Genomic DNA, 27,317 nt, shown 5'->3' with positions numbered 1-27,317 from the left:
AGTCCCCTTGTTCCAGAAGTGTAGCCAAACATGACAACACAGATTTTGTTTCCCAAACAGGAGGATCTCAACGTTTTCTATAAGGCTAGACTTCCTTTCCTCTCTTGCCAGTTTTGACTTCCAACAGCAGCTTGGCCCTCATATAATTTTTCATCACCCTCCACAGATCTTTGCCTCTAACATCCCTTCATCTCTTCCCAGTGGGTCATTGCCAAAACATTCCCTCACCTTTTGTGGCTTATCCACCCAATCTAGCACATTCTGGCTGTGAGAAGCCCTGAATAAGTGTGTAGCAGTTTCGAGGTTAAAGTGGGGGCTTCTACTGAATTTAACAGAAGTTTTCACTGTGGATTTGCTCTTTTCGCTGATTTTAAAAATTTAGTGATGCCAGGATTCAGAGGGAGATAAGCTAGCAGGAAACTAACGGAATGTCAGGGAAAGTGATTCCCCCCAAAATCATTTTTCCCTTACATTTCCCACAAGAATAAGCTTGTTCACGTGGCCTCTTGTGCATCTCAAATAAAACCTACCCTTCTCCCAAGAGACTGGGATGCTTCGGAAAAAGCAACAAGATCTTTCAATCACAAAGGCATTGCGTCCTACCTTAGATTAACATAGAGATTATAGGACACCTCTTTTCCAGGCCATGGTCTATGGATGGTGACCTTGGCCATAACACAAACTTATTGTTTCCCAACTTCAACTAGAGCAGCAAATATATCTCCTCCCTATTTAACTTTTCCCCAACAAACTCCATGTCTTAAATGAAGTGATGTCTTAGTTCCTATGATCACCCTCCCCTACTGGCCCTTCTACAGTGAGAGGCAGGGCTAGCCCTCTCACTGTGCCTCTTGCCCTCCTATGCATTTAGCATAGGGATCTGGGGTGCACCTCCCAGGAGAACTGGGCTCCTGGGCGGGCATGCTGGTCCAGCTCGGTGTTCAGGGCAGAGAGAGCAGGCTGCAGATAGAAACTTTTGCCCTCTACAGGGGATTTCTCCCATCCTTTCCTCCTCCTGGGCAAAATCTGTTTCCCTGGTATTTCTGGGGAAACCTCTACTAGTGAAGTTTTCCCAGCTGGCTGGGGAGCGTCTAAAAGTCCACACCTGAGTAAAGAGTCCATCTGAACTGAATCTCTAGTATTAGAGACAACTCTCTGATGCAAGTGAAAACGCCTGGGAGGTAAAGACGACTGAAGAATAAAAAGAAAGGATGCTCCCAAGCATTGCCCTCTTTCCTGCTGTTTCGTTTACCGTGAGCGGGACATTTAAGTGATTTTGTGGATTTTTTTTAAGTTTTCTTTTGGTTTTAATGGGCACTGCAGCGGTGCTGTTTGCTTTTTTAAAGCTGTGCCCACAGACAGAGGGGCAAACTATCAGCCTGAACGCTCCTGGCAGCCAACCCTTCTCGGTGGAGAAAGGATGCGGCGAGGGGACCCCGCGAAGCGGCGGGGGGCAGAGGGGGTTCCGGGACAGAGGGGGTTCCGCGCGGGTCAGGAGAGCCCCTGTTCCGAAGGTGGGAAGAGGGCAGAGAACCTCCCTGGGCCTCCCGCCCCCACCCCCGTGCAGCCCAAACCGGCTCCCGCCTCCCCGCCCCTTCCCCACTTCCCGAGACCGGCTGGCGCGCTGTGGATGCTCCGGGCAGGCACGTTCTCTGCGCGGGTGTCGCCGGGCCAGCGGGGGAACCCCTCTGGTCCCTTCCATTGCGCCGGGTCCCCGCACCGCACACGAGTTCGCGCCCAGGGCAGTGCCACTGTGGCTGAAACCGTGTGAGCGGTCGTGGGAGAAAATGGGTCGCGGGAAGAGCCGGGATGAAAACCAGCCATAGCTACAGACAGTACCGAGAATCTCTGAGCGGAAATAGGCGGTCGCCGTGTCGGGCCGGAGGGGCCAGGCGGCTCGGACCGGGAAGAGGAGGCAAAGTGGCCGCGCAGCTCGGGCAACTTTGCTGGGTAACCGGGTGGCAAGGGGTAGAGACCGCGCAGCCGCCGCCGCCGCTGCCCCGGCGCGGTGAACGGACACGCGGAGCCGGATCTGGTACCCAAAGTGATGCTGTAACTGACGAGGGGAGGACAGGATGGCCGAGCCGGGAGGAGCAGGCAGGGAGTGGACCCGGCCCGAGAGTGCACGCCGAGCCGCAGAAAGCCGCCCTCCATCCTCGTCCTCGGCCCTAGAAGGGGAGTCCGCGCCCGGGTACACTTCACCCCAAAATGCCCACTCGCCGTCCCACGGGGCCACCAACTATTCTAGCAGCACAAGAAAGAGGCAGCGGGAAAAAAAAAGAGAGAGAGAGAGAGAGAGAGCCAGGAGAGCAAGAGAGCAGGCGAGCGCCAGCAAGGAAAGAACGGCGCCCGCTCTGAGCATCACGTACCTTGAGCTCCTCAATGTCCAGGTTTGTTGATCTGTCCATGGAGCGAAACTAAAGGAAGTGAAGAGGAACCGGGCAAGCGGGACCAAAAAACAATCTAGTCTCTTAGTTTCCAGCCTAAACTCAGCTTTATCCTCCTCCAAGCCCTGGCAGCATCTCTCAGTCTCATTCTCCGTGATCACGCCGCCTCCACTGGTTAAAAATAATATAAATAAATAAATAATAATTGTAATTCACTTTGTTTGACTTCCTCAAAGATTTAGTCCCAGGTGATCTTTAACCGCGGTGCAACACAGCTCAGTCGAATCAAGCAGGGGATGGGGGGAAAAAAATCCACTCTATTTAAGATTATTTCTTCTTCTGCAATAAGCTTAGAAACCAGCGAATTGCTGCATCCCAAGAAAAAAAGCTGCTTCCCTGGACAGCATCATGCGGCAAATCTCAAGCAAATGTGTTCAAACTGAAGAGAAGAGTATATGATAAAAGCCTTCCTCCGCCAGCCTTACTCTGGTAGCTCATTTAGTACACGGAGTCCCAAGCTTTAGCAGTGATCAGTTTCCGTGGCAAGATAACCAAATCCCCCAAGTCCTGCCTAGACTTAAAAAAATGTCTTGCAGCTCTGAGGTATCCTCTCAGTGAAGAGGGGGTAAAGATAATAAAGTCTGAAGGGAACGTTCTCCTTTGAAGGTTATGCTAAAAGAGTTGAGAGGAATAGGAGGTGGCTTCGACAGAGGGGAGAAAAGAGAGAGAGAGAGGGAGAGGGGGGTTGCGGGGAGAGACAGAGAGGGAGAGAAAAAATTTTCCTCTTGCTTTGCTGTTTTACTGGCCTTCACCAGCAGGTGACTGACTTCACTTCTCTCTTTCCACAGCCAGCGCTAAGGGGATTTCTCTCATCTGTCAAAAAGCAACATTTCCTCTCCAGACAAATACTTAGCTGCTGGGTCTTAAAGACTGCCCTCTTGCCTGGAATCCACTAGGTGACAAGCATCTGAATTCCTCTCGCGTGTTGCCTCGTCTTGTTCCCATAGATCTGGGAGAAACATGCGGGAGTACTTCATACACATGTCTTCACTTTACATCACTGCTGCTTTCAATGTCAGGGATTTTTTTTTTTTTTCAACTTCAGACTTTTAGAGAAAGTGACAAATAGAAATGTTGGAGGAAATTTCCTGCACTGATGCTTAGAAAAAGAGTACATTTTTTTAAATTGGAAAAAGTATTTTTTAAATAGACCTTGACGGGTGAGTATGCTTAGCTTGTAGGGTGTCGAAATGGGGAAAGGTCTCATTTTCTACATTTGAACGTCTTCGTGTAAAAGCTTGACTATCTAAAAATATTCTTTATTGAAGTACAGTTGAGGTACAATATTATGTAAGTTAAAGGTATGCAATATAATGATTCATAATTTTTAAAGGTTATATTTCACTTAGTTATTTTAAACTGTGGACTATATTCCCTGTGTCGTACAATATATCCCTGTAGCTTATCATAATATTTTGTACCTTAGTCCCCAGTCCGCATATTGTCCCTCTCCCCTTCCTTTTCTCCACTGGAAACCACTGGAACAAATGAATGTGTGTTCTCTATATCTGTGGGGCTTTCCAGGCGGCTCAGTTGTAAAGAATCTGCCTGCCAGTGCCGGAGCTGCAGGAGATACAGGTTCGATCCCTGAGTCAAGAAGATCCCCTGGAGGAAGACATGGCAACCCACTTCAGTACTCTTGCCTGGAAAATTCCATGAACAGAGGAGCCTGGCAGGCTATGGTCCATGGGGTCGCAAAAGAATCAGACACAACTGAGCGACTGAGCATGCTGTATCAGTTTCATTATTATTATTATTTAATATTTATTTACTTGGCTTCACTGGGTCTTAGTTGCTGCACGTAAGATCTCCTTCTCTGACCAGGGATCGAACCCAGGCCCCCTGCATTGGGAACAGGAAGTCTTCGCCATTGGACCACCAGGCAAGTCCAAATCTGTTTCTATCACGTTACATTCACTAGCTTGCTGTTCTTTTTAGATTCCGCATATAAGTGATACCATACAGTATTTGTCTTTCTCTATCTGACTTACTTCACTTATGAAAGCTTGACTTTCAGAGGGATTTAAACAATCCACTCTTTTTTTATGGCACATAAACTGGGGAAGCAAAAGTTTTTTCGGATTCAGAAAATAACTGCCTGTGTGTGTGTGTGTGTGTGTGTGTATGTGTGTGTGTGTGTGTGTGTGCGTCCTCTGCCCTTGCTCTACTAAGGCCCCACAGTCTACTCAGTTTACCTGTCATTTCTTCTGCCTCCAGCTCTTTACACCAGCTCCTGCCCCTCAATTAGCACCCCAGCTCTCTCTCCCTCTGCTCTTTGCTTCATGAAACCAACGCCATCTCTTCAGACAGCGTTCTCCTCAGGTGAGTCCCTCAGACATCCCCCTCCTCTGTCACCTCTTTGTGGCAGTTATTTGCTTTGCCAGTATTCTTTGTGTTCATTTGCTATCTGTCTCCTCCAGTAGACTGACTCTAAGTTCTGGAGGGCAAGTGCTATACCTTGTTTATTTGCCAATATATCCCAAGAAGCCAGCACATGATAAACCCACAAATATGCCTGGAACAGATAAATGTGCGTGGGAAGAATCTTTTACAGTTGCTTCTGCTGCTGCTGCTGCTAAGTCGCTTCAGTTGCGTATGACTCTGTGTGACCCCACAGACGGCAGCCCACCAGGCTCCCCAGTCCCTGGGATTCTCCAGGCAAAAGCACTGGAGTGGGTTTCATTGCCTTCTCCTGTGTAAAAACCTCCATGATTTCCTCACTCCTCAATACACAAAGACCAGTTCTTCTTCTCCAAGTCTGTACCTCAGATTTATAATCAAGCATGCAGAATTCTTTAGTTTTCACCTATTCTATGGCTTAAACTTATCAAAGCTAGCTTTCCTTCAAACTTTGACTTGTGACTATAGCTTTAGAGGGCTAACATCAAGTAGCCAATAGTCCACAATTAGTGGAGCTGAACTGCAGGTTCTCAAATTAAATTTTAAATGTTCACTTACAGAATTATTTTACATAATACATGATGAAATAGAATAAGGCTGCAGGTGGAGAGTAAATGAACTTATGTAAAATGTATAACTCTAAAAAAGAGATCTTTTCTAGAAATTATCGATAATGCAACATGAATAAACATCATTACATATGTTTCTTAAAAGTCAAGTTTTTCCATATAAAGTCATTTTACATTCCCTATCAGCTTGTATTGCCTAATTTTAAAAAAATTGAATATAATCAGCAAATTTATTTCGAGCATACTAACAAAGCAATAATATTCCTGAGACAACATTAACTTGTGCCATTGAGGAAACACCTAAACACAGATATCTGCAAAAATAAGGATTAATGTTTAAACACCATTCAGAAAGGGAAGACTCCAGAAATTTTCTTAGTAAGGCATAAAATTATAGCTGGAAGAAGTGATATTGTGCTAAATAATAACGGAGAACCATGATTGTATTTTTGAAGTTGTCTGATAGGCTGCAGTCCATGGGGTCGCTAAGAGTCAGACATGACTGAGCGACTTCACTTTCACTTTTCACTTTCATGCATTGGAGAAGGAAATGGCAACCCACTCCAGTATTCTTGCCTGGAGAATCCCAGGGACGGTGGAGCCTGGTGGGCTGCCGTCTATGGGGTTGCACAGAGTCGGACACGACTGAAGTGACTTAGCAGCAGCATAGTCATATATATATAAAATGACCTTAATACATCTTTAGTAACATAAAAAGATATCCAACATTTGATTTTGTCCAGGCTGACATTATATGAGCTACAGAAACTATAAGTGATTTCCAAATCAGTTCCAAATTTGAGCCTAATTAAATGCCTACAAAGCAAGAGACTTCCAAGTCTTTTACTACTTCATGAATTCCCATTCAAATTCATTAAGATAAATAGTCTTAGAATAAAAAATGAAATTTTATCACAAAATATGGATTTCTAAAACATATTTATGTAACTTTTCAAGGCAGTCAGGACTCAATTCCACTTCAACTGGCATGTAACTAAGGGAGACAATGTGAGAAAATGAAATAACTTTAAATAAATTTGAAATAAGGCAATGTAAAGATGGAAAAGCAAACCAAGGAGAAGAGTATTATCTAGATGTCCTGAAATCATGATATCAAGATGAAGAACAGCTACCCATAGCTGCTCCAAGAGATCATGCTGGCACATGGCAGGGTGTGTGGAAGAAGCAAAAATCAATTTTAGCAGAGATGTATAATCCACATGCGAACTGCAAATAGCAATTACAACCCCCAAGCAGGGGGAAGGTGGTGTAGGAACACCTGCAGGTCATGAAATGTTACATTTCAGGATCACTCGTCCATAAACACATTCATCAATGTCACCTTCTACCTTAAGGTATCAAAGGAAATTACACATGCCATTAGGAGCTTCTTTATTTTAACTAACAGAAGAGGGAAACATATTTATTTTCCAATAGACAGTTAACTTTTATTCATCATACATGGCTTCAAAGCCCTTTTACAATTTTCCATTTTGTAGGCCTTTATAGTCCCCTCTCCCAACTCTCAAGTCAAATTTTAAAATTGTTATGCTTTATATTTTGATTTTCTTAGTGTATTACATAGTAAGATCACATTTTATTTCCATTTTTTGTAATTATTAAAGGGTTAAATAATATGTTATGAGGGCTTCCCTGGTGGCTCAGAGGTAAAGAATCTGCTTGCCAATGCAAGAGACACAAGAGATGCAGGTTCAATCCCTGGGTCAGAAAGGTCCCCTGGAGAAGAAAATGGCAACTCACTCCAGTATTGTTTTCTGGGAAATCCCATGGACAGAGGACCCTGATGGGCTACAATTCATGGGGTCACAAGGAGTCAGACAAGACTTAGGAACTAAACAACAAGGTGTTTTGATTCATTCAAATAGAGTAATAACTTATTTATATAGTTGCCCCTAGTAGGCTTCTAGTGATTACCATTTGTATTCATGTGATCTAGACACTTGTCACAGAAAATGTTAATTTCTCAGAAAATGTTATTCTTCATTCCATGATGTTTTTAAAAATATGTATATTATAAAAATATTCTGAAAATATAAAACATTCACTTGTTTTTACGTTTATAGAGATAAAAAATGCAACTGCTTATTTATAACTAGATGAGGAATAATAAATTCAATGAGCTATTAGCATTTAATATTATTTTGCAGTGGAGAGACTATCCTTTGGCTCTTCCCCAAAATGACTACCTCTATTATAACATAGATATATATTTTTATTTTAAAAAATCAATGTTGAAATTATGTTACAATAATTTCTGCTCAACTTCAACTTAGTTCATGCTCCTACTCTAAATTTTCTTCAAGGAAGAAAAAAAAAAGGAAAAGAAAAATAGGATTAGCTCAGGTAACATGAGAAAGCAAAGGATAAAAAGAATAAAAGGACACAGACATGACTTTTATGTCCAAAAAGAAGTCAAAATGTAGAATTAAAGCTATTAAAATATTGAAACAGGGAACATATTTATGTTCCTTTTAGATTTAATGGAGAAATCTATTCCTTTTAGATTTAATGGTGAAAACTACTGGCAGCTGCATATTTTTAGTTAAAATTATATTTAATTATTAGCCACACATGATTTTTAAAGTACCTCAGTTATGAGATCATATGCTTTGTATAGCACAGATTATGAAAGAAAATGGAGAATCTTCTTTGCAGAATTTAGAGATTTGTGATAAATACTAACAGTTTTAAAAGCATCCCCCAAACCATTATGTACTGTAGCTCAGAGTCATGAATATTGGTAATTATGGTTGGAAGTTTTAAAAACAACCCACATCAAAATGCTAAACTTCATGTGGTATATAAGAAATAGAAACATAACAAATTAGCAAAAAAAAGGCCTGATCAAATGTGAATTAAAGGTAACAACCAATGACTACCAAACACTATAATAGTAATAATTAAAACAAAAGAGAAGCTGCCAACACCAGTCAAAGAATATCACATCGCAATTACTGTGTATAAGTGCAAATAGATGAGAAAGAAATGACGTCAAATTCTTCAACATAAAGGCACTGTTGGTCCTCAGTGGACTTTCCTAACAGAAATGATTCTCAATTTACCTAGAAGATTTAAAAGGTCAGAGACAGTGAACTCTAAAATATAACCACACACCAAACAAAATGCAACTGAAGAATTTGTTAAATCACAACCATCACCCTCAGACCAACAATCTTTTACTATTAGAAAAAAAAGGAAAGTCTTTGGCTTCATTATTCATAATGACTGTATAAATTGGTTCATTTGATTTCAACAGCTCAATTTTTTAGCAAACTTAATCTCTATAAACAGGCTTAATATTAAATAGTCTAAACAAAAGAAAGTGACTTTGCTGAAAAAAAATTTTTTTTTATTTCACCAGAACCCAAGACTGTTATGCCATCCCCCTATAGACACAGTGAAAAACCAATATGATGCCTACAATGAAACCTTCATGAACTGTCAGTCTTTCGATATGCTCTGCTCCATCACTCTAGCAAGAAATGCACATGAGGACAAGCCCATGGACATGGTGAAAGATTGAGTCAAACAGAATTTAATTCTAAAAACAAAATATCTGAATAGCCATGAGGAAATGAAAGTAGCACTTTCCTTGGATGGAGTACTTTGGTAGCAGGAAAAAACCAAAATACTAAGGAATCTGCAAGAAAATACTTAGGGTGATTAAACACTAAAACAAGTCCCTTACTTTCCATTAGCTTCTAGTTTGAAATTTTTCCTATTCTGAGAATAACAAAGAATAATACCAGAAAATGGCACATTATTGTTTTTTCTGTTTTGTTCTGTTGGCATACAATTGTTCTTTGAAACTTGTTTTCAGGTAATTAGTTAATGTGAAATTTCTTCTCTTAATTCCCATGCCTGTCCTAAATAAAGTAAAATAAAGATTAAAAAATGAAATTTCATTTGATAAGGTAATCTCTTATGATATGTACCTTAAAGAATTATCTAGCTATGAAGTTGATTTTTAAAGAATATGGTATTCCTAAATAATCAAATTTTGGTTGAGGTATTTTTTGGTAGGGTCCAAGGACTTTCCGAAGTTAAATTTTACTAGTATCTTTCAGCAATCAATTTCTTATTGCCATCAATATGTAGTATGGTCCTGGATCTTTAAAACTTTGACAATTTTCTCCAAGAAGAGAATTTTGGTCTTTTGGTCATTGCTAACATTCTAATTGTATACAAAATGCTTCAAAGTTCACCAAGAACAAAAAATAAAACATTAAAAAAAAAAACGACAATTCTGTAGTGTTTAAGATTGTCATTGACTTGCTTAAAGTAAAACAATAAACTAGGAAGGCAAAGTGGGGGCTTGCAGGGGCTGTGAGTTAGTTGGAATCATCCATATTGGATGAAAAGTCTACGTCTACACCTCATTGTCACAACCTGCTTAATCAGCCATAGGAACATGGAAGCCCACGCGGCATGATTACCGCCTGGGTCTGTTTCAGTCTCCTCATTTAGGACTGTTGAAAGAACCCAGTTAGACAGCACATATTTGGTTTTTAAAAGCTTAATTATGCATGACAGTTTTGTTACATAAACTGATATATTCTTGATATTGAACCAAGAGTACATTCTCCATAAGCATCAGCCTGACTAATACCATACGTCATCATGACAAGAGATTTTCTAAAAAGCCCAGGAATATCTATCTTTGTCCTAATTGCAAATAAAATTTCATATGTTTGGCAACAACTTTCATACAAGAGGGTGTTCCTTCCCACATGTGGGGTCCTAGCTTTTGCTTTTTCATTATTAAACTTTCTGCTCTGCATGCAGTCATCTTCATCAGTAAATATTTCAAGATTTGGCTTGTTTTCCTGGTGCTTCTCAGAATGTATTCAAATAAAGACTGCAAACATCTTTAATTTTTCAAAGTTGATGCATTTGAAAATCTATGTTTGAAAGGGTGAAATTTCCTAAAAACACAATTGGGCATGTGAATTTCTTTGATCTAGAGAATAAGGAATTTTTATCTATGACTAAGTATTTTTGTTTTGATTTATAAAACATATATGGATAAAATTCGGGTTTATCAGAAGTCTGAACATGAAAGAATAAAACACCTTTACAGGTTTTTCTTTCAGTAATCCATTCTAGAAGCTATCTTAGTATACTATAGGTTTTACAAGTAAGTTGTAAAACCACCTTCATAATTCTTTCTTACTGTATTATTCTTATTCATATGACAATGTTATAAACCTGTTTTTCTACCTGATTTTCTAATCTGGAAGCAAAATATAAATTTCCTATATTTCACTAAAAACTGATATCACAAAAATACACTTTCTAAATATATTTCATGAGTTGCCTTGCATGCACACCTCAGAAGTTTATTCTGCAATTTATTATCCTTGTTGTTCACATCTTATAAGAAGGTTGGGGAATAGGCTCTTAGGGGCTGGAACACTTTTGCAAGTCACTTCTTGCTGGAGATAATTTGGGAGCTGTATTCATTTTCAGCAAGGAGATCAAACCAATCAATCTTGAAGGAAATCAACTGAATATTCATTGGAAGGACTGATGCTGAAGCGCCAATACTTTGGCCACCTGATGCAAAGAGCTGACTCACTGGAAAAGACCCTGATGCTAGGAAAGATTGAGGGCAGGAGGAGAAGGAGGCGAGACAGCATGAGATGGTTGGATGGCATTATTGACACAATGGATATAAGTTTGAGCAAGCTCCGTGAAATAGTGAAGGACAGAGAAGTCTGGCGTGCTGTGGTCCATGCGGTCGCAAAGAATCAGATATGACTTAGAGCTATCATTTCTAGAGCTATCACTGCAGGCAGATTATTTACCAGCTGAGCCACCAGGGAAGCCCAACAAAATACCCATTGGTAGTTAAATAAAAGAAATGTATTTTCCCACAGTTCTGGAGGCAAGATATCTGGGCTAAGGTATCAGCATGTTTGGTTTCTTCTGAGAGACATAAGAGGAGAATCTGCCCATACATCTTTCTGTGACCTACAAGGGGCCACCTTCTCACTGTGTATATTCATTTGTCTGTATGTATCCTCACGTCTCTCTGTATCCCAATTTCTTACCATGATAAGATCTCTGGTCAGATTGGGTTGGGGTCTCTGGTTAATCAACTTTTTAAAAACTCTGTCTCCAAATACAATCACACCCTGAAGTCATGGGGCCAGAGTTTCAACATGTGAATCGTGGAGAGGACACGATTCACTGCACAACAAAAGCTCAAAGTTGCTTGGTAGTTGGCACGTCCAATGTTAAAGGCCACTTCTTTGGCAGTGAAATTCGCTCAGATTATCAGTAGGCTTACGATCTATTTCCTTCCATTTAATTTCATCTGTCGGTGACCACTTCCAAATTTCTTTCCAAGATAAAACTCTCAGAAGCGCACGGAATCTTTGCCTCTTTCTCAGTGTCCCCTTTGTTAAACTAATGGGTAACTTATGACACAGGGGCAGCTGACTTGGGTGGAAGACCACCCTTAATCAGAAGTTTGCCACATGTCTACTGGACTTTATTTTATTTTGGTCATGCCGCACAGCATGTGGGATCCTAGTTCCCACATCAGGGATCAAACCTAAGCCCCCTGCATTGGAAGCTCTAAGTCTGAACCACTGGACCACCAGGGAAGTCTCAGGACTTTATTAAATTGATAAATGTTGCTGACCCTTTTGCACACAAACCCTCTTAAAATTTTTTCTCTCTCACTTTGTGGGGTCTAAAAGCAGTTGATACAGCTATCCTAGTAGTGCCTCAAGTTTCTGGACTGTCTCTATTCCTGTAACATCTTTTTCTTACAATTCTTTGCCAAAGGCAGCTAATTTTAGTGAATGCACACTACAAGTGCTTTTCCAACTTTTCCCTCTTGAGCTGAAAGCTTAGTAGATAAATGATCTGCCTTCCAAGTTATCATTGGCAACAGTCTTACCAGATTTTTGCCTGCTATAACAGGGTTCTCCAGCCTTTTAGTGTCTATTATCTGACCCTTGTCATGGGTAATTGAGAAGTCAATACCACATTTTAGGTGTTTCTGGCTGGGAGTTAAGGAAAAGGGATGGACATTGGGGAGTTTTCTGGGAATAACCCAGGAAATGGTGTACACCACTTCTATACACACTGCATTGACCAGAAGGTTGTTCCCACTTCTGGGGGAGGCTGGGAAATGCAGTATTGTTGTGTGGCTGGAAAGGAGTTGTGTGAGCACTGGCATTCTCCAGGGAATTTTTTGCACATTTGTTGGTTGTAAACAACAATCACACACACAGCCAAAAAACAGAACAACACAAAATTACATTAACACTAAAATGAATATATACATACATGCATCCATAGTCTAGTTCTATAGACTTAAGTGCAAAAATGTAAAACTGAATAAAATATTAATATAGTTAACACTATTTAATTATATAAATATGTTTTGTAAAGCTATAAAGAAATGAATAGGTTTGGGAGATTGATGTGGTCGGCACAGTTATTCACCACTGTGCTCATCATACCCCATCGGTTCACCTACCCATTGGTGTTTTCCTTCACAGACAGTCACTGAAAACCATCCACCTCTGAAGCCCTAAGCTCTTTATTGTCTCAGATCCAGTAAAAAAAAATAAAAGCCCCACCACTATTAACAAAAGCCAGCCCTTTGCCAAAGTAAAAGCCTGTAATGGGAACATCTCCTAATAGTTAAACAACCCATTAGGTCAGAAATGGAATGGTCAAGACAAGCAAAACAAACTGTTCCAAACATTCATTTCCAGACATTGTGCATTCCAGCAAATTATCGGAGGACTGTTATGAACAAAGCACAAAAGGAATAGTTACGGCTTTGACTTTTCTGCATACCATCTCGTGTAAGCATAAAATTTTAGAAAAACTGGACCAAGAAACCATAAAGACAATGTTGGCAAATCTTCATTTTATAGGAAAAAAAGATGCATACATAAATAGAATTATCGAAAGAGGAAAGTGCCAAAGCTAGAAATAGACTCTCTCCAAGGACAGAATAAAAATATTAAAATGGGGAGCCACCTTGGAAGATACGAAAGTATTTGATAAAATAAGAAAAAGAAATTACAATGTTAATAATAGGTTACTAAATATGATTATTTTATATAATTATCCATAGTGATTTTCCACATACAGGAAATATATCAACTATAAATAAATCAACATTCTTTTCATATTTTTCTTTCCCCCTCCAGTGTTTGGATCTATAGTTTTGTTAAGAATATTCCTTACTTACTTCTAATTTACATCATTTTCTTGCTCCAACTCTAAGTTGGATATTATTCAAATTCAGTATTGCTAGTAACTCATCATTGATAGATTTTCCATACCACTTTTAAAGGAAGTGCAGCAGCAGCAGCAGCAACATTTTCTTCTATTTATGGAATAAATACTATTACAAGACAATGCATACTCTTTTCAGCCATACTGCAATTCCCATGTCCCTCTTCTAAGCTCCTTTAGCAGCACTTTTTGTGTCTCTATGCCAAGCTTTTAAACTTTTCAAGAGGCCCCCATTTGTCTAGCATTGTGTCTTGCAGAGAGTAAAAGTCCCCAAACTATTTATGAAATAAGTGAATCGGTATTCATATATAATCTCTCTCTCTCACACACACACACACAGATACACACACAAATACATATACACATCAGTTCAGTTCAGTTCAGTTGCTCAGTCATGTCTGACTCTTTGTGACCCCATGAATCGCAGCACGCCAGGCCTCCCTGTCCATCACTAACTCCCGGAGTTCACTCAAACTCATATCCATTGAGTCGGTGATGCCATCCAGCCATCCCATCCTCTGTCGTCCCCTTCTCCTCCTGCCCCCAATCCCTCCCAGCATCAGGGTCTTTTCCAATAAGTCAACCCTTCGCATGAGATGGCCAAAGTATTGGGGTTTCAGCTAGATGGTAACAATAATAAGTACTCTACTGCTCAATGGCTGATTATTGACTCAGGATTCTTAAGGTTTATTTTCCTACATTTAGCTTTGAGAATGTATATGTAGTCAGACTTATCTTTTGGTGACAAACATGAGGAAGCCCAGATCTTTATTATGTTATTCAAAATGTTTACTATTACTTACTGCCATGTATTGGGGGGCTCACACAAATTATACATAATAATTTAAAAGTAAACATTATCACAGCTTGGTCAAATCATACTGCATCTTAGCATACTGACATAGGAAGGGCAGAGTAATTGCAAAATTTGCTAGTTTCTCATACTCCCCTCTAAGCCAAGAAGAGGGAATGAGGGAAGTTGTTCCAGGAATGTCAGACTACTGGTGGCATCTCAATGGGATAATTTCAAAAGTGAAATCAAGATTTGACTAATTTCTTTCGTTAACTACTTTACTCTCCCCTACTCTTGCATAAGTTAATCGGCCTTGTCTCTTAGTGCTAATAATAAATGACCTAAACCACAAGAAGAATTTGTTATAAGGCAAAGTTCTACAAAGTTTTTCAAAGTTAAAATTTTATCATCTTAACTGAAAAATAAGTACAAGAAGTATATTAAGAAAACAGTATAACTTCTTCAATGTATTTAATATGAGCACGATATCATTATCATATTATGACTAAAACCAAAAATATGAATATAAGAGTTGGCATTATTATTTTATTCATCAAGACATTTAACAATGTAAAAGGAATAACTGAAATGTTATATGTTCAAGTCAAAAAAAAAAAAACCAAACATCCACTATCCTATGGCAATAAAACTAATTTCTGCTATAATCAGATGAATTTGTGAAACTCCATATTTGATCATCAGCTTACAATACAATGGGTTCCTATTTAAACAGACTACCCAAAGTTGTCTATTCAGAGACAAAAATAAAAATGGAAAGCTTCTCTGTCAGAATATTTGCCCAGGGGAGGAATATTTTGGGTCCTTCAACTGCTTTTGAAGTAAAGGGTAAAAGACATGTTAGCACTAAGAGCAGAGCTAACAGGAGGAGCCCTGACTCCACAAACCAGCTGTGTGAATGTGGCTGTTGCTATTGAACTCCTTAAGTTTCAGTTTTACAACATCCTCAACCTACTTCCCTGGTGGCTCAGATGGTAAAGTGTCTGCCTACAATGCGGGAGATCCAGGTTCAATCCATGGGCTGGGAAGATCCCCTAGAGAAGGAAATGGCAACCCACTGCATTATTCTTGCCTGGAAAATCCCATGGACGGTGGAACCTGGTAGACTACAGTCCAGGGGGTCACAAAGAGTCAGACATGACTGAGCAACTTCATTTTCACTTTCAACCTACAAAATAAGGATATCATCTATCTTATGGATCTACATTTTTGAGAATCAAATGAGATGATTCGGATAAAACTACTAATGAAGTACTAGTAAGGAATCACGGGCTTGCCTGGTGGCTCAGCAGTAAAGAATCCACCTGCAATTCAGGAGATGCAGGTTCAATCCCTGGGTCAGGAAGATGCCACATAGAAGGAAATGTCAACCCACTCCAGTATTCTTGCCTGGGATATTCCATGGACAGTGGAGCCTGGCAGGCTACAATCCATTGGGGTTGCAAAAGAGTCAGACATTACTGAGCAACTTAACAACAACAGAATAGAATCACAGGTAAGCATGCTGTAAAATACGGTATGCTACAAAACGCTGCTATCATTATAGTAGTGGTACCGCTAGTAGTAGTAGGAACAGTAGTAGTAGCAGCAGTAATAATAGTAGCAAAAGGTAGTAAGAGCTTAAGAGTAAGAGGGAAAAAAAAAGTTAGGGGGCAGACCTAAGGCCTATAAGTATGAAACCCTTGTTTCCTATTCAGTCCCACCTGGGGACTAAATTCAGTATGTTTATATCAGCTCTGGCCCAGTATTTCTCTGCCTCGGCTCTTTGAATACCCTAAATCCTTCATCCAGTCTTCTCCCTGATGCCTCTGGGTTTGCCAGAGGTGTCTCACTGGTCTTCACAGATGAGTTCCCAGATAATAGTGTCATATCTGCCATTTTGCTCTCTGGAGCACCCCCAGAGGGGCTGTTGTGCCAGCCTGGCCTCCAATGCCCTCTAACAGGATCACCGCTGAGCCTCCCCAAGGTGCCTCCACTGTTCACAATCCCTGCCAAGGCCAAGGCTGCTTCTGCCAACACCTGCTAATGTCTGCACCGAGGCTGCAATACCCTCTGTCGAGACTGCTGAGGCATCAAGGACGCAGTTCAAAGTCACAGAGGAACACGGCTGTGCTAGAGAACTGGGTCTTAATTTGGCCTGGCTTCCAGCAAACATTTGGATTCTCCAAACATTTATGGAGTAACTCCTATGCAAGACATTTCTTAGACTTTTATTTTTAGGACATCATGCTAGATGTTTTTTTGACTTCATGATTACTTATAGAGTACAAGATGATACATTAGATGGTTTTAAAGATGCATAAAATATGACAATTCTCTCCTTTCTGAAAGAGAGTGACTGTATAGGCATGCATTACTATAAAGTCATCGCAAATGACAGCCGTTTTAGGAATAATAATATTCAGATCAGGAGAAGTTTTGAGGAGGTTGGAATTAGGGAAAAAAAGTACAAATATGCATTTCTAAATTTTTCATCTTCAAAAGATTTTCTTGCCCAGCAGGTATTATTTTAATAAGTAAAATGCAAATAAGAGTCAACAGTCAAACAGAGTAGTATCACTGGTTTATAAGTCTGCTTTTAGTCCAACTCGTGTTATGGGCCTCAATAGTATTTTTTAGTTCAGTTTTAAACAGTAAGCTCTTTAGCACTGCTCCATTAATTGAAAATTGCTTAATGAGACTGCCTAATGCATTTTTGCATTTTGGGCCAACAACAACACTTCTCTTTCAGTAGTCTACTTCTTAATTCGATCTACAAATTCATTTACCTCTACAACCATTATTACTGCCTCTCCTCTCATGGCAGAGAGTTAGGTGTCCCTCCTGCGATCAAGAGCGAATTAATCTCTCCACTCTTTGCTGAGCCTCATTTCCTATTGGTTATGTAGAGGCATCATTCTTGGTTCCTATAGATATAGAAAACATTTTACATCCTACAATTTCTCTGCGTCCAACTTTCCCCCCAGCCAACCTCTTAGAAATAATTTTGAAAACTTGCCCTTTTATTTCCTCATTTCATGTTCACTCTTCAATCTCTGATCATCTAATTTCAGCTCTCCACAGCAAATGCAAAGACTACACTCTTGAAATGATTCTAAATCCAGTGACTACTTTTTCATTTCTACTAGATGTTTCTGTACCTTTTAGTTGAATCTGTCTCTTGGGTTGGTTGCCATAACATATCATTTGCCTTCTCAGCCAGGATCACTTTTGTGGGTCCCTTCCCTCAAATGTCAATTCATCGAGGTCACCACCAGAACCTTCTCTCTTAAGTGCAAATCTAGTGCAATTCTTTTTTTTTTTTAATCTGGAAGTGGATTCCCATTTCCTACAAGGCTCCAATTTTTAGCCTAATGGTCTACTTTGTACAATTAATTCCATTCTCTCTCTGAACCACACAGTTTCCCAAATGTGCCAGAACTCTTCAAGCCTCAGAGCTTGTGCACCTGTTTCCTTTGCCTGATATACTCTAGAGACAAGCCTAGAACATTTGCTTTCAGTCCTCAAGTATTTATTAAACACCTACAATATATATGTGGAGAAGGGAATGGCAACCCACTCCAGTATTGTTGACTGGAGAATTCCATGGACAGAGGAGTCTGGCTGGCTACAGTCCATGGGGTTTCAAAGAGTCAGACACAACTGAGGAACCAACACTCTACAATATATATGAAGATATGCTGGGTTCCAAGGATGCGATGAAGAGGACCACATGTTCCAACTTTAACATCACCCACCTCATGGCCACAGCAAAAGACCATTTTAAATGTTATTACATCAAACTTTACTTACCATTCCCTTAAAATGTTCTGTGGGTTTCCCATTATGATCCACCTCTTATACTACCCACAGAGCTGTCATCTGCTACATAACTTCTCCTTTCTTCCTGCTTTTCCAGGTTCTCATCACACACTTGCCTCTAACATGCTCAGAAAGGTCTAGAAACACACATTTTTAGGTAAAGTCCCATGATGACAAGGTAGAAAAGTAAAATGCATTTGCTCAGATACTCACAAAGCCAAAAGATGTGAAATGTAAGTGTTCTTCCTGTTATTATCATCTCAATCAGTAACATACATGGAGAAAACAGCTACAAAGTAAGTGAAAATCCAGATGCCAGAAGCATAAAGCATTTCTATGTAGCCTCCACATAGTGAAGTCTAATGTATACACACTGATGCTCATAAAGACATGCATTATCATTTTCAGTAAAGGAATACTACCTTTCTTCATGAAAAAGTTTGAAATGTTCAAGGAATAAAGATAATCAATGTTTCACATTCATACTAAATATTCAGAGCAATATGCTTCATTATTAAAGCCTCCAAATTCATCCTGGAAACTAATATTACATTTTATTAAACACGATAACTAAATCACCTTCAATGTCATTTCTCTATATATACATATTAAAAACCTATGCAAATATAAATATTAATATATATTTTCAAATGGAAATATGTACTCTTCACACTATAAGTTCATCAACTAACAGCTCTTTCTAGAATCTTCCCAAATTAAATAATAAGCACTAAGTGTTGCAGTATAGCAAAGAGCACATGGAGCTTTCATGACTGAACTTTCTGAACTGCAATCAATTTTGTGTTACTAAAACTCTTTGCTTCCGAGATCATAGGCACACATGTCTTTCAAACACATCTATTTTCAAACTGGGATATATAAGCTCTAAGTTGTTATATTTTAGACAATGTACTTTCTTATTTCATCCCTCCATGGTGTATCCATGTTGCTGCAAACTCTCTCGCTATTGCCTGGTCCTTTCCTGAACTCTTCTTTGTTGATTTACTCTTACCTTTCCAGACTCATCTTGTCCTTCTCTCCTTGGTAAGTCTTTCTTCTCCTTTCACATTGCTGTTCTCGATGACCTCTCTGCTCAACTAGATCCTCTTCACTTTCCCCCTCTCTGAAAATATCATCCAAAGCATAACTTCAATTATCACCTAAATAGTAATGACCCTCAGATTTACATCTATGGCTCAGGCATTTCTCTCATGCTCTCAACTTTTGTCATATTTACCATCAACCCTGAACATACCATTAGTATCTTATATTTAACATATATAGAGATAATTCTATATAGTCACTTCCCAAGTGTGTTTAGCTAATGACAATTTACAACTGGAATTATTTTCACATGTTTCTCCTTCATGCTTTACCATCCAGTCAATTGCCAAAGCTCCTTGAGTTTTTCCTATGAATATTTCTTCAAATACTATATTTGATTATATCATGGGACAAAATTTGGAAAGATATCACCTTCCTTAAACTTACATTCTAGCAGGAGACCATAGAAAATAATTTTTTAAAAAAAGGAGTAAATTATTGGTGTGCTAGCATAGAAAGCAACTCAGAAATTAAAAAAATGAAAGATAAGATTAACAGGGATGAGGAAAGCCAGGGAAAGACAAGCTGGCAATTAAATAAGGTGGTCAAGATAGGTCTGATTAAATGACATCTTACTAAAAACCTGAAGGAGGAGACATTGATTAAACATTTATTAGAAATAAAAAAAAAAGTTCATGAAGAAGGAACAGCTCATACAAAAGTCCTAAGATGAGAACACACATAATATGTTCAAGAAGCATTAAGAAAGCCATACACGGAAGCAGATATGATTGAAAGAGAAACAAGGAGGTGAGATCAGAGAACTGATAGGCACTTGGGGCTGTTGTTCAGCCTTAGGCTTTTACTCTGTGTAATAGTGTTGAATAAAAAAACAACAAAGTTCCTTAAGGGACTTTCCTAGCAGTCCAGTGTCTAAGACTGCACTCCCCATGCAGGGGGCCAAGGTTCAATCCCTGGTCAGGGAACTAGATCCCTCATGCCGCAACTAAGACCCAGAACAGCCAAATAAATAAATAAATTATATTTTTAAAAATACAATAAAAATAAAGCTCCTTATGTTTAACTGAAAAAAATTAATAAACTGAGGGGAAAATCTCCTTATGAAAGAGATGGGATTGCCAAACTAAAAGAATTCACCTAAATAAGAGAGAGAAGGTTAAGGGTAGCTTCACAAACTGTCCATTAACTCAGTGTATCCAATAAAATATGCTCATTTTAAAATATCATTAAGACACGTCATGCGGGATTCTGTTAGTATGTGTTGTAAATTTGGATGGGTCACGTAAAATCAACAACCTTTCTGACAGCACTCATTTAAAAGCTGACCATGGGTAAGTTCATGTCACCACAGCGTGTGGAGAATTGTTGTTCAACCTGCCTTGAGCCTCAGGGGTTTTTAAAATGTTCTTAATGGTCTTAAAAAAAAAAAAAAAGTGGCACCCAACATTGGTTAACTACTACAAGAAGCACCAATTCTAGCAGAACACACAGTTTTAAAACTGCTGCTATAAATCAAGAGTGAGTGGTTAGAAGGTAGACTCTTGAAAATGAAATAACCATCCACAATTTAGTAAGACGCGACACGTTATTTGAAACTACCCTGGGAGGTTGATTTTTCTAAAGGGTCCCAAATGCTCTAGTTTTACTTCCTTGACTTCGAGAACTGTGATATTGATGAAAAGCTTCAATTTTGAACACAGAGGGAGTTGTAAACTCTTCACAATCCTATCAGTGACCTATTGCACTGGGAAAAACACCTTATCTGGAGGCAGTGTTTTCATCAGACCCCTTGCAATGCCTCAGTGACCTTCTCTGCCTCCTGCCTGCTCAGTCTCTAAGTTGTGTCCGGCTCTTTGCTACCCCATGGACTGTAGCCCTCCGGGCTCCTCTGTCCATGGGGATTCCCCAGGCGAGAACACCGGAGCAGGTTGCCATTTCCTCCTCCAAGGGTCTTCCTGACCCAGGGATCGAACCAGTGTCTCCTGTGGCTCCCACACTGCAGGCAGATTCTTCACCATTGGAGCCACTGGGGAACCCCCTCTGCCTTAGATGGGCATCCAGAAAGGTGGTGGCAGAAAGGAAAACTTTTCCCACTGATTGAGAAAGCCAACTGTACAAGTGTACTTTCCATTATACATCTAACCTAAAATTGCCTCTGATCTCTCCCAATATATCTCTAGATAATATTTTTTCTGAAGCTAAACACATTTGCTAAATATGAGTCAGAAGACAGCTGGGCCCCAGGCTTAACAGTTTCTCCCCCGTGGACTGAAACTCCACAACAGCAGAAACTCCACAAAAGCAGGATGATGGAGGAGGCTGGGCCCTGAACAGATATGTGATAAGAGACTATGTTTTCCTCATTCTCAAAGTTAAGGAGACCTCCCTGACTACACACCTGCAGAAAGGCTCCTTGGAGGTCAGAAAGCGAAGGGGCGTCACCGCATAGGAAGTGATGGCCTACCCATAGGCCTCTTCACTGGGATCCATCTTGGCTAAGAGATGTGCAGACACACATGGAGGACCCTAAGATAAACCAAACAACAGACTCAGAACCACGCAAAGCAAGGACAGGAAACCCCAAAGAAATGCTCCATAAACGTGATTCAAACTACCACACGGGTGGGACTATCTCTCTGAGCCCCTCTCTGTGTCTATTCACTCGCACTGTACTCTTTCTCCTCCTAATAAACACTTCACTTGTATCACTCCTTTCAGTCTTTGTGGGAATTTTTCTGCAAAGCCAAAAAGTCAGAGCCTTGTCTCTGACCACCGGTGTATATGCATGCTAAATCGCTTCAGTTGTGTCCAACTCTTTGTGACCCCATGGACTGTAGCCCACCAGGCTCCTTCTGTCCAGGAAATTCTCCAGGCAAGAATACTGGAATGGGTTGCCATGGCCTCCTCCAGGGGATCTTCCTGACCCAGGGATCGAACCCCAGTCTCCTGTGTCACCTGCACTGGCAAGCAGGTTCTTTATCACTAGCGCCAGCTGGTTGTAGTGGCTACAGATGGCTTCTCTCACCATCTTGACCTGACTTCAATCTCTGGCTGGGAACCCAAGCCCCATTTCAAGCTGCTGCAGGCCTAGGCCACTTGAGATCTAATATATGATCTTCAATACGTCTTTTAAACACATCATCCTCTACATGTATAGAAAGCAAATCCGGAGATCTATGGTTTCAGCTACAACATGGCAAGAGTTTGGAAGTTGTCACTCCCAGGCTTAAAATAAGAAAACTGTCTAAGAAACTAAAAATCATGGCTTTCATTGGACTCATCAGAAAACTGCAGTTGCAGGACAATTAGTCACTTCTAGATGTGGAGAGAAAGTTGAACCTGGAGATTCACTGGGATAGCTGCTTACCTGGAGCAGAAGCCACAGGAACTATTATATAAAATGGTAGGAACACTGAAATGGTAATTGTAACAAATGGCTGAAGGCTGAGTGTAAACTCTCATGTCAGGGAAAAACTCCAGGGACTTCAGGTTTAAATGGGACTTCATATTCTTGTGAATTTTACCTCTGGGAAACCCATCTGATCTTAGGTGAAAAAGGATTCTTTCTTGGGTCTGGCAGGGGGGAGGAAAGGAGGAATCATTAGGAAATAAAGCCAGGGTGTTCTCCATAACAAAGGCTTACTCTCCAGGGAGAAGACTTTGCCAGAGCCAAGTTCTACCCAAGGAAGGGAAAGGGCATGTTGCCCAGTCCATCCCTCTTTATCCTTCCTATTAAATTCAGGGCTTCCCAGGTGGTGGTGCAGCAGTAAGAACCTGCCTGCCAAAGCAGGAGGCTCAGGAGATGTGGGTTCAGTCCCTGGGTCTGGAAGATCCCCTGGAGGAGGGCATGGCAACCCACTCCAGTATTCTTGCCTGGGGAATTCCATGGACAGAGGAGCCTGGTGGGCTACAGTCCAGGGCTCGCAAAGAATCAGATATGACTGAGCAGGCACATGCATCTCACCTCAACGGGGAGAAGCTATAGTGTTAGGGGAACAACTTGTGTTGGTGGGAAACAGGCCCAATGAAAAGATGGATATTTATCACAAGACTATACGGTGCTTCCTTTGCCCCCCACCTCACCACTGCACACAGGGCTCCCACAGAATGACAGGGGATTACAGCTGAGAGAATACAAGACTCAGACTCTAGAAAGGATTTCTTAGGGAATCCCAAGTCTAGAGGGGAAACAAAAATAAGTACACTAGAGGGATTTTAAGCCTCTTTCTCCTACAGCTTTAGCAAACATTCTACACAGCTGAACTCCTAACCAGATTAACAAAAATCCTCACAATAAAGACCTATTTACCTTAGCTTCCGTTACTCCACAAAACATATCCAGCTACTAACAAGAATTACGGTGTATACCAAAAGAGTAAAAAATAAAATTAGAAATAAAAAATAAATTCTGAAGGGACAAGGAAATCATCAGTCTAAGACTGAAATATGACAAAGAGATTGGGATTCTAAAACAGAGAATTTAAAATAATTATGATCAACATGCTAAGGGCTCAAATTAGAATTAAATATTAAGAAAATTGAAACTGTATTAAAGTGTTGAAAGAGAAAAAAAATAGAATTCTGGATATAGAATTCTGGAATTTTGCTGAGTATAGTAAAATTCTCCTCAAATGTAAGAGAGAAATAAAGACATTTCTGGCAAACAAAAAAATAAAGAGGGAATTCATTGCTAGTCAAAACTATTGTTTACTGTTGCTACTAGAACTTCCTGCAAGATAGTGATAGTGATAGTGAAGTCACTCAGTCGTGTCCGACTCTTTGCGACCCCATGGACTGTAGCCTACAAGGCTCCTGCCTCCATGGGATTCTCCAGGCAAGAGTACTGGAGTGGGTTGCCATTTCCGCTTTAGAAGTTCTTCCAGCAGAAAGAAAGAAAAAAAACACAGCTCAGAAATGCAGATCTTTACAAAGAAAGGAAGCATTATGGAAAAGCAATAAATTAAGGTAAATTAAAATCTATCATTTTTCTTTTTCTTAATTGAGCTAAAAGATAACTGTCTATTTAAAGTAGCAACAGCAACAGTGCATTTTTGTGTGATTACAGTATATAAGTGCATACATGGCAGAAATATTATGAGACACTGAAGGGAAATACTAGGGAAACTCACACATAAAGCACCTGCACTCAAATATAAAGTTCCCTCACTTTACTCATGAAGCAGTAGAGTTTTATAATAATTGAGGATGGACTTGGAATGGTTAAAAAAGTATAAGCGAAACAAACAGTTAAAAAAAAGTTTCAAAAGTGTAAGTTGGTATGCTAAGAGAGGAGTTAAAGTCAGGTGTCTAGGCATAGAGAAATGTTTTTCACAATTAGAAAGCAATTTAAAATGATCTATATATCAGAAATAGCAGTTGGCACCTTCTCGATGGTCATACGTGACTGAACCCCATGATGGCCTCTTTACAAACTTTGGAGATCAGGGCTGGCATGTGTGGAGATTTACTTGTCTCTTGAGGCCCAAGACAAGCCTCTGAGAAAGTCACATCACCTCTGCTCACCCAATTTGGCACAGACCCCATCACAAAGTTCCCCATCAGCTATGAGGAGGGCTGACAAATGCAGCTTGGTAGCTGCAAAGAATTAGAATGAATTAGGACAGCCACCATAACTGGCCAGAGCAGCAGCTAACAGGAAGTCAGCCTACTATCGTGACTGGTAATGTGGTTTGCAGAGACCCAGCTTCAGAATCAAAGAGCATAAAGCAGTCAACTTGCAGCTGTGTGACAAAAGAGATCAAGCCCTGAGCTTTTAGAGTGGGAGCTGCTGCTGCTGCTGCTGGTAAGTCGCTTCAGTCATGTCTGACTCTGTGCGACCCCATGGATGGCAGCCTACCAGGCTCCTCCGTCCATGAGATTTTCCAGGCAAAAGTACTGGAGTGGGTTGCCATTGCCTTCTCCACTGACTCCAAAACCCTAGACGACCAGAGAACTAACCCTGCTGCTGTTGCTGCTGCTATGTCGCGTCAGTCATGTCTGACTCTGTGCGACCGCATAGACAGCAGCCCACCCAGCTCCCCCGTCCCTGGGATTCTCCAGGCAAGAACACTGGAGTGGGTTGCCATTTCCTTCTCCAATGCATGAAAGTGAAAAGTGAAAGTGAAGGCACTCAGTTGTGTCTGACTCTTAGCGACCCCATGGACTGCAGCCCACCAGGCTCTTCCATCCATGGGATTTTCCAGGCAAGAGTACTGGAGTGGGGTGCCATTGCCTTCTCTGAGAACTAACCCTAGGGAGTATCAAATAGTGAGAACTCTCACACAAAGGAAACCACTGTAATACAAGACCCGGCATCACCCAACCACCAATAGCACCCTCATCTAAACAACAAACAAAACAAAAATACAAACCCAGTCATCAGCAGACAGGATTACCACCTCACTCAGCCTTGCCCATCAGAGTAAACGAAACAAACAAACAAACAAAAAACAGCACAAATCTCACCCTATAAGAAGCTTACATAGACAACTGGACCAACCTTAGAGGGCAGAAACCAAAAGGAAGAAAGAATCCAACCCTGAAGCCTGGGAAAAGGAGACCTCAAACAGAGTAAGTTTAAAAAAATAATAATAAAAAGACAGATAAATACTCCACAAATGAAGCAACATACTAGAAACACAGAAGTCCAAATAAATGAAGAGGAAACAGGCAAACTACCTGAAAAAGAATTCAGAATAATGATAGTAAAGATGATCAAAAACCTTGAAAGTAAAATTGAAAAAATGCAAGAATCAATTAACAAAGACCTAGAAGAATTAAAGAATAAACATGCAGAGACAAACAACACAATTACTGATATTAAAAATACTCTAGAAGGATTCTGCTCTAGCAGAATATCTGAAGCAGATGAACAAATCAGTGAACTAGAAGATAAAATGGTGGAAATAACTTCTGAAGAGCAGAATAAAGTAAAAAGAATGAAAAGAACTGAGAATAGTCTGAGAATATTGAAAAGTCTGAGAATAGAACTGAGAATATTGACCTCTAGAACAATATCAACACATCAACATTTGAATAATAGGGGTCCAGAAGAAGAAGAGAAAAGGAAAGGGTATGAGAAATTTTTTGAAGAGATTATAGTTGAAATTTTTCCCAACATGGAAAAGGAAATAGTCAATCAAGTCCAAGAGGCACAATGAGTCCCATACAGGATAAACCCAGGGAGAAACATGCCAAGACACATACTAATCAAACTAACAAAGACTAAACACAAAGAAAGAATATTACAAGCAGCAAGGAAGAAGCAACAAGTAACATACAAGGAAAACCCCATATGCTTAACAGCTGATCTTTCAGGAGAAACTTTTCAGGCCAGAAGGGAATGGCAGGATATATTTAAAGTATTGAAAGGGAAAAATCTATAACCAGATTACTGTACCTGGCAAGGATCTCATTCAAAATTGATGGAGAAATCAAAAGCTTTTCAGACAAGCAAAAGTTAAGAGAATTCAGTACCATCAAAACAGCTTTACAACAAATCTTAAATGGACTTATATAGTCAAGAAATACAAGAGAAGAGAAAAGATCTACAAAAGCAACCCCGAACAATTAAGAAAATGGCAATAGGAACATATATATCAATAATTACTTTAAATGTAAATGGATTAAATGCTCTAACCAAAAGATAGAGACAGGATGAATGGATACAAAAACACAACCCACATATATGCTGTCCACAAGAAACCCACTTTAGACCTCAAGACACACATAGACTGAAAGTGAGAGGGTGGAAAAATATATTCCATGCAAATGGGAAGCAAAAAAGCTGGAGTAGCAATCCTCATATCAGACAAAATATACCTTAAAATAAAGAAGATTACAAGAGAGAAGAACACTGCATAATGATGGAGGGCTCAATCCAAGAGGAAGATATAACAATTGTAAATATCTATGCACCCCAAATAGGAGCACCTC

The 27,317-nt window shown here is 40.1% G+C and overlaps 1 protein-coding gene across 1 annotated transcript in view; it reads right to left on the bottom strand.

Moving 5' to 3' along the window:
• The window catches only part of SGCZ (sarcoglycan zeta), a 1,114,082-nt gene extending 1,110,927 nt beyond the window's left edge, over positions 1-3,155 (bottom strand). Inside the window, exon 1 of the mRNA XM_040243171.1 lies at positions 2,370-3,155. Coding sequence (XP_040099105.1) covers positions 2,370-2,408 — 39 coding nt within the window. The 5' untranslated portion in view covers positions 2,409-3,155. The remainder of the gene's footprint in view (positions 1-2,369) is intronic.
• Between the last annotated feature and the right edge of the window lie 24,162 nt (positions 3,156-27,317).

The sequence above is a fragment of the Oryx dammah genome, unplaced genomic scaffold (genome assembly GCF_014754425.2).
Source record: "Oryx dammah isolate SB20612 unplaced genomic scaffold, SCBI_Odam_1.1 HiC_scaffold_7, whole genome shotgun sequence".
NCBI classification, from domain to species: domain Eukaryota; kingdom Metazoa; phylum Chordata; class Mammalia; order Artiodactyla; family Bovidae; genus Oryx; species Oryx dammah.
This window is presented reverse-complemented; position numbering and strand designations above follow the sequence as displayed.